An 8,867-nucleotide genomic window follows, 5' to 3' on the forward strand; every position below is an offset into this window, starting at 1 on the left:
AAATGTAAGAATCCTTTTATTTATTTTTTTCAGATTTCTAATGCTATTAGAACCATCATTTTAAGGAATTTAACATTTAGTTTATAAGACGGCGCCACCAATCAAGTCAGCATTACTTTGGCAATGTGAATCCATTCTGGGTTTCAGCCCCAATTTTTTTACTGTCATCAGCCACAAGAATGATTGAATGTTACAAGAACAGAAACACACTATGTACAAGAAGATAAATTGAAGGCCAACTTTCTATCGATACCAGTACTTTGAAAAGGAGATTGCAAGTTTGCTCACGCATTAGCATGAAACATCTCTAAATGCAAGAGATTGATCGCCCAAAGAACAACCACGAAGATAGTATAAATACATATGCATTTGCCATTCACTAAAAAAGTTCACTGTTTATTAAAGCATTACATTTATATCCAGATAAACCTTCTTCAGCATACACAGCATAAATAACAATGCAAATACACTTCCGAGCACAGATGCAGAAGACTAGTATAAAGAGGCAAGTACCTCCAGCAAAGAAGCAGCAAATTGCATTTGTGTCTCCTCGTCTATGGTTAGGAATAGGGGCACGTGTACGAATAGTGATCTGATTCCATTCTGCTCTGCAAAACGCAAGGAATGGTAGTATACATAATTGCATACAAACCGGCCTGCATCATCAGAGGTCATTACTTCATATCCCATCTTTGCCAATACCTTGGTGATTTCCTCCACGGGTAGAGCAGTCTAGTCAAAGGGCGAACAAAGTGTAAGGGAAGAATTAAAGATACCAATAGGTGCAAAGACAAACATAAATAATCTGTTCCTGGATCAAAAGTTAAAGGAAGCATCTATTTCCAGAAATCAACGCAATCTGCAGTAAAATCAGATACTAGAGCATTTTGAATGTCCAAACAAGCAAATAAACAAGAGAAAATCGTGCTAGTCCAGCTTCTATGAGGAAACAAATACTTTATAGAACCAACTCTAATATTCCCAGGAGGATCCATTTTCTAACCAGGAAGCCTATCAAGAGTTACTTTTAAGAAATGCAGACAAACAGGACAGGCAAATGTTTTGCGATAGGACATGGATAGTAGAATATTGTGGATGAAAAAGGTAAATCTTCTCAGTGAGACCAAGCATGAGAATACATTTTCACTAAAAGTTGTGGCTATGCTTGGAGTTTGGTGCTTTTGAGATAGTTTAATTTACATATTTGGAAAAAAACCAATTCAGATACTTCCCTGCAAAAGTTAAGCAAACTCTCCCAAGAACCAACGCTGCCATAAATCCTTGTGAACCACAGCACAAACTATGCACACACAGATTACATGAGATGGGCAGGTTACTTGTCGGCCATGGACAAAAGTTATGGAGATACGTTTGAGAAATTGACATCACTTTAGGGTATCAGCTTTTTGTTTTTGGATCAGGCTGATGAAAGTTTAATTATAATACGCAACCTTATGAAGAACTAGTCTTTATTTAAAGCAGAAGAGGATACTCAAAAAAGCAACTGTTAGGTAAAATAAATTTTCTTAGTCGCTGCTGATTTAAATTCCAATAACAGACAACCTCAGGGGCAGATGTAGGATGTTTTTTCTTTTGGGGGAAATGCGGAGAGGCCAAGTGTTAGGCCACTTACTTTGGGGGTCTAATGAACAAAATGCAAAGGGTTCTTCAAAAACATAACTGAATTATTTTCTTGTGGTAGAACCTTTCTATATTCTTTATCGAACATACATCTGCAGAAGTTTGAGAGGCAACAGCACTCCTGTTATGTGGTATCCAACCCATAAATTTTAGGTTACTCAATGACACCCCCTCTCAAGTGGATACAAACCATTATTAAAAGATATTTTAAGTATTATTTGAGCATAATGCTTTTTCACATCCTAAGTTTAAAAAAATGAGGGCATTTTGATCAGAGAAAAAAAATCATCAGGATGATGGCTAATTATTTTGCATATCGAAATACTTCCCTTATAGGGATCCATCTAAAAAGAAAAATAATACTTCCCTTACAGGGATCAGTTACCCAACAGCGGAATTGAATCGTAACGTTCATTGATTCCCAAAGATCAGCTCAGGAATTCCTGCTTAAGCAGAGCAGGAAAGCAGCAACAGATGAAAATCGAAGATATCTTAGTTCCAATATCAAACACAACAAATGCACATATAACCAGTGCCTTATGTAGTGAAGGCAAAAAAAAAAAAATTCTATCTGGAATTCTCCTCTATCTCCCTCTCTCTATCTTCCCCTTTTCCCAGGAGAAACAAGTAAAAGGTAAGGAAAATATTCATAAACAATATCACCAGCTATACTTATGTAGCCATAACCTAATCAAGGAGACCGCCCAGTCGCCGACAATTAACTGACCACAAACCTTCTTATTTACCCAGTTGCCTCTTCCTCATTTTGTTTTTACTTCAAAGGTCTTGATTTTCTAAGAGAGGAAACACTACTGCCTTAAGAAAAAGCTATCAAACTTTTTGAGCGAGGAAAGAGGAAATTGAGAGAGCTATTTCATTCGACGATACAAATTCTCCACATCTATTATGCTCTATTTGGGTCGACTTTATTCATATACTCAATATAAAGACGAATTAGAGGTTCTCTGAAGCTAGGGGTTCTTTAAATTTCAAACTTATCCATATAAAATAACATACAAATCTCTAATTAAGCTAAAAAAGACTCCTAATAAACACTAGACCAACTGTTAGTGTGCTAGTAAGGATTAACCCTTAATTCTGACTAGTTTCACATCATCTATATAGATTTTTAACTTCCACAGTTTTGTGTACTGAGCAAAGTGCACATGGAGTCCCAGAATGCAGTGTTTTGAGATGATATCCATCCAACTAATATTTGGTCTACCTCGCCCCTTGTAATATCTTCAATCATCATGAATTTCAGCTGCATAGTGTCACCTCATATTAGGAATTTGCGATATCGCTTGTCAGGTAACCAGGATGACATCTCATTCATATAGTAATGTCCCTAGCTTGTGCGTTATTTGAGACTAAGGCAGGTCCAGAACTTAGTTTATCACCTTTATCAAACCCCTAGCTCTATTTCTTAATACAACTACCCAATTCCTGCCATGGAAATATCGATATTTCTTATTTTTACTAAAATAATAGATCGATATATAATATCAATGCCTAATATTATCCATAAACATTGTAAAACCACAATAATAATGATAAGGCAAGAGCGCGAAAAATCAAAAAAAGTAAAATGGAAAAAGTGTCCCCTTTTGATTAGCCGGTTTCCAAGAGGGAGAAGGTCTTATATCTCGGGCATATCAGAAATCAGTTAATTGGCCTTTTGCAATCAAGTACCTAGGAACACTTGTTACCTATATAATCTTAATTTTCCAAGGGAAGAAGGTATCAGATCACTTTTAAGAGCCCTTTCTTAAACCAGTTCTTTTATTCTTTTTGAATGAATTACAGTTAATAATCTAATCTGATGGAAGGGGTATATAGAATAATATTTTGCTTCTTTTGTTCTATTTTTAGTTTTAGAATAGAGAAAGTGTAGAAACTAAAGGTACGCTCTCTAGAAGACCTGCTTTTCTTTCCCCACTTGGTCACTTGGTATCTTGAAACTTCTTTGCTTGAGTGGTATGAATGGAAAGAGCGCTTCATGATGTATCCATATATAAAATAAAAAATTAAGATAAAGAAAACATTTTAAATCAAATTGTTCATTCCTAGGAAGAGAAAGAAGCACATAGGGCAAAGCCCTATCTTTCCTGTCCGCTCCGTGTGCATTTGAAGGTTCACCGTAACATGATCAGAAAAGGAAATGAGAACCTTGGAGGTTGGAAAATTAAGCCTTTAACTCAAGATTTAGCATGCATAAGCCCAGAAGCTTGTGACTTTGCCTTTACAAGTTATTTCCCTCAGCCGAGTGCTCTATGTCTATTTCCAGCATAGGATGCCCAGAAGTGTAGTTACATTTCTACAATTAGTTATATCTAAGCACTTTTGCCTCCTGACTTGACCAATCATTTAGATGATGATTTATAAGGGTCATTTCCCCAGGTAGGAAGCAAAACCTAAACCGGGTACCCCTTCAAAACTACAGTGAAAAGAGGAAGTACATCACTTTTACTTCCCAAACAAGTGGAAGTAAACCAATCAATTTCTCTGGCCTTGCCCTCCTGCTCCTTTTTGGAAACCAAGATAGAGTGTTAAATCAAAAAAATGAGAGTATTATTCAATGAAGTGCTAAAGCAGACTCACTTCAAAGTTTAGTGATTAAAAAGATGGAGTATAACATTCAATTAAGTATGAACTAACACATAACAATGTATCTGTATCAACTCCAGAAAAAATGGATGCAAAAGAGCGTAATACCTCTCGTTTTCGCGAAATTGCACCATCTGCATGAACAATAGGGACTTTCTGCAAGTTCCAGGATAAATACCTTGAGTTCAGTTCATGAACTGAACAATCTGAAACAGGACCAACAAAAACTGAAATGTCATTTAACTGACCTGAGGCTTCCATCCCATCTCATCTGGGCAACGGAAAGTAGCTTCATTGACAGCCTGATTCTCTATGGCAAACATTGTGGCACCACTATTTACTCCAAAGTGTACCTGAACACAAATTATCAATAATTAGATTAATCATGGCAAGAAGTACGAACATTGGGCATCAAAATACTCAGCACATAACCATAACATTCTCTGGCCATTCGAACACCATAAGCTTCATTCCCTCCTCATGCCATCATGGAATGATACTCCATGCAACTATGTAATTTGCTCCGAATTCCAAAATTATGGAGCAGTTAAAAGGCTTAGTTGTAATTTCTATACACAAATGAGTGGCACTCAGCAATTTCAATGAAAATGGACAACATTTCCACTCAAAGTCTGAAAGAGTTTGCATGATGAAAACATTAGGTCATTTGGTTGTAAACAAATGGACAACTCCTTTCTTTGTTTAGTTTTATATCCAACAACAACAACATACCCAGTGAAATCCCACAAATGGGGTCCGAGGAGGATAGTATGTATGCAGGCCTTACCTCTACCTTGTGAAGGTAGAGTCTTTGTTTAGTTTTATCCATCCCTATTTTTTCCATTTTCTACCTTTATCCCTCCCTTTTCCCCTCTTTAACATCTGAATACAACTCTGATGTTATAGCTGATTTAATAACTGTCCTAAGTCTATGAAACGAACTCATTTTGTTAAGGTAAATTTGTGAGTTCTTCTAGCAGCATATTTAAGTACACATCTTCAGGATTGGACCCAGAATAAGATTTGAATTTCATCTCAGATAGGCCCAAGAGCCTAAAGTATATATAGAGTGCCACTGCACATCATAGCTTGCGTCAAATTTTTGAAAAAACGGCAGTATACTGGTTTTCAGGATTAAAAAATTAATTAGTGACTCTTTTGTCAGCATATGGATCCTTCGACAAATACAAAAGCAGTAGCCTGTAGAATTCATAGACGATCAATTTTATAATGAACTAAGATCCGGAACTTTGCGTATCGAACACGACAGTAGTAGAAGTATTATATTTCCGAGATATATCCTCACCAAATCCAAATTAAAGAAGAAGGTCATAATACATTTCCTAATAGGAGAAAAGGAACACTTATGGTGTCATGATACAAAACGGTCCTGTCAAATTCCCGAAAGAAGAATTTCCATCTTTATGACATACAACGGCCCAACAGAATTAACGGCCACGTGACCATTTTCTAATTAAAATAAATAAAAAGCTATTGCTTTCCTCATTTGGACAACAGAACAAAGTTGAGCACGAAAGGTAAAAAGAAGCCAATTGAGTAACTGACCCAAATAACTCTCTTGGAATTAGATGACTCCGAGTCACCACCGCCTAAAGCAGCTTGCAACGTCTGGTACAAAGGAACCAGCGCTCCTTGGCCCGCAGTATCAAGGATGCTGCAACTCCCAAGGATCAGCCCTTTGGGCATACCCCTTTTCTTCATATAATCTTTAAGATTACTTACAATTGTTTCTGTGGGGTTTTCAGCAACTCCATGAAATTTCTTGAAACCAGTCACGTGAACGATCACAGGTGAAGGTCCTTCCGACCCCATCTACCCCCTATTCAGATGAAACTGAAAGAATTTCAAAGCATCAAAAACAGAAACAATGGACCAAAAACCTAAAAGATTTCATTGCAATAATTTAAAGCATAAAATTCCAATTACAGCCACAAAGAATCAGTGTCCAATTATGACAATAAAAACCTTCCCATCACATTCCAATACCACTCAAGCAAATCAGTATGGACAAAAACCATATTCTTTTTGTCTCAAACTAGTGAAATTTTGTACTAACAGTGATCAACGAAGAACCGAGCAAAACTTCATACTATAGCATGGTAAAAAGGATAAGAGAACAAAAATAGACCTTTGTGAAACTATGCTGAGAACAATTAAAGCTCAAAACTTTGATCCAAAGATCAAATAAGAACCCATGTTAGAATAGTTTAAATACTTTTGAACATGAATATTTCCACACACCAAGAACCCCAAAATTCATTAATGATGAGTCAAAGTCATAAATAAATCACAAAAAACTAAACCCCAGTTGAAAAAATAATCAGAGATCACATGGATCAAAAACCCAGAAATCTAGACTAAAAGCAGAATACTTTTGAATTGAAATTCAAGAACAAAATTTAACATTATTTTCTCACCTGAAAGCTGAAAGAGAGCCAAAAGAATAAACGACTGAAGCAAAGTAGTCTTATCTAATCAAAAGGTGATTATAATGGTAGACTAAAAACTTGATTGAGATTCCTCCTTATTGATGACAAGAATTTTAGAATAAAATAAGGAAAAAAAATGAACGTGGTAGTGGTAGGTCGTTATCATAGAAAATATAGGCATTATATTATATTATTTAAAAACACGTTGTACGTAATTATTGTGTTATCGGTGATGACTTTCTTCGTTCCTATTGACATTTTTTTTTTCTTTTTGAATTTAACTTTTATATATATTGATAATTAAATTTTTTTTATATAATATCAAATCGTTTAAATGACAATTATAGATAATTTTTACTATGATAGTGTAAAGATTTTCAAGATTTGCTTTGGATAAAGTGAAAGGAAATGAATAAAATCTGGTTTCCTTTATGGCTTATATCTTGTCTAATCTAATAAATGAAAAGGGAAGATAAAAAGTTACTACAAAATTTACTTTTCACTCACTTTCCTCTTAACCAAAAAGAATAAAGAAAAGGAAAGGAGAGAGATTTCAGTATTTTCTTTATTATTTTCAAGCAGAATTTATAAACATATGACCGTAAGATTTTCAAGAAATAGCCAGCAAACTCGGTTGATTGTTTCCAATAAAGAAAAAGAGAGAATAATGGTAGAAACCATCAAAGTATTTACAAAAAATGCGATTTACGATTGCTTTATTTTGCATACTATACTTCTCTTAAAAAGCTCAATAAATAATTTGAGAATATAAATTTATGTTCGCTAAAGCTGATAAATTGGTAATACTGGCCTCCATAATAAAGGATTTATAAGAAAAGTTCATCCCATCACGATGAGACAAAGTTGTAATTTTCGTGTACTGCAACTTAATAGAAATATTTGAATTGATTGCCGCCATTTTTGACAAATTTGCAGTTGATCAGAAAGATTTGGGTTCTAAGAGATTGATATAAGATGTGAAGAAAAAAGAACAAAAATTACTACATACTGAAACAAGTATGACAATTCCAATAATAACAAAATATGTGCAACCAGACCTTAAATTCATTGATTCTTTTTTGCAATAAAACTAGGGACAATTGTGATCAAGGAAAACAATTTTTATACTCGCTATGTCATTAATGTTTTTTATTTCTACCTCCTTTGCATGTTCGTCCATTTATTTTGTAATTTCAACTAAAATAATTTCTATGGAGCTCTATTTTCAAATTATGTAACAATCTCTCATCCAAAATTTACTTTCCTCTTTTTAATACTTTAGGAATTTGTGTTGCTATAATTTTGTTAGCACCTTTGTTTCCGCTATCTCTCATAATATAAGCTTTGGCTCTTTGCATTGACAAGGTTTTAGTGATTCTAAATATTTCAATTGTTCATTTAAAGGGCAGCCCCGGTGCACTAAGCTCTCATTATGTGCGGGGTTTGGAGAAGGGTCGGACCATAAGAGTTTATCGTACGCAGTCTTACCCTGTATTTCTGCAAGAGACTGTTTTCACGGCTCAAACCCGTGACCTCCTGATCACATGACATCAACTTTATTAGTTACGCCAAGATTTCCTTCTAATAAACAAGAGTTACCATTGTAGTTTCAAGTACACCATAAAATGCAACTCCTAATGATATAATATAATATAATTTCTATTGCAATCACCGTTTAAAGAGGGAAGGGTGAGGAGAGAGGAAGAGACTTGGTTTTGTGACGATATTAGTTTTTCCTGTAAAAATAATGTCATGCTTATCTTTTTGAAGGCCCACAAAAATAGCTAGAAGTCTACAACCTTATGTAATTAGGTAGGGTCTCTTTCTATCTCAATATCATCTCCTTAATCTGTATCTAATTCGTATTATCCACTCAAGACTAAGTACCGCACCAAATACTGAATTTGGTTGCTTCAATTGTTCATGTAGGAGTTTGCTTTCGTTTTTCATTTTCTTCATTTTATATAGGCAAACATGGTTCTATAAACTTGACCTTTTCTTCCCTACAGTAAATAATTGAAAGGTTTTAAAACATCCATATTGTGACAAATTGTAGTATATTATTCAATTATTCTATTCTTGGGTTAAATTTGCATATAATAATCCAACTTTCACTTTATTGCACTAAAGTTGTGACTAACTTTTGAAATAGAAAAATAACTCAATAAC

General features: G+C 34.7%; 1 protein-coding gene across 1 annotated transcript; it reads right to left on the reverse strand.

Annotated features, from left to right (window-relative positions):
• Positions 1–349: 349 nt before the first annotated feature.
• On the reverse strand, positions 350–6,864 carry LOC104212983 (uncharacterized). The gene is made up of 5 exons (XM_009762359.2): positions 6,687–6,864; positions 5,815–6,102; positions 4,497–4,601; positions 4,357–4,404; positions 350–732 (listed from the first exon to the last, which is right to left on the reverse strand). Exons 2-5 carry the CDS (start codon positions 6,079–6,081, stop codon positions 493–495), a joined length of 660 nt encoding a protein of 219 aa, XP_009760661.1. The 5' UTR covers positions 6,082–6,102; positions 6,687–6,864; the 3' UTR covers positions 350–492.
• Between the last annotated feature and the right edge of the window lie 2,003 nt (positions 6,865–8,867).

Source organism: Nicotiana sylvestris, chromosome 1 (assembly GCF_000393655.2).
Source record: "Nicotiana sylvestris chromosome 1, ASM39365v2, whole genome shotgun sequence".
NCBI classification, from domain to species: Eukaryota; Viridiplantae; Streptophyta; class Magnoliopsida; order Solanales; family Solanaceae; genus Nicotiana; species Nicotiana sylvestris.

Coding starts and splice junctions, on each gene's coding strand:
- LOC104212983 (XM_009762359.2), bottom strand. CDS start 6,081: ATGGGGTCGGAAGGACCTTCACCTGTGATCGTTCACGTGACTGGTTTC. Junction 4,602..5,814: donor ATTCCAAGAGAGTTATTTGG/GTCAGTTACTCA, acceptor ATTTGTGTTCAG/GTACACTTTGGAGTAAATAG. Junction 4,405..4,496: donor AGATGGGATGGAAGCCTCAG/GTCAGTTAAATG, acceptor TGGAACTTGCAG/AAAGTCCCTATTGTTCATGC.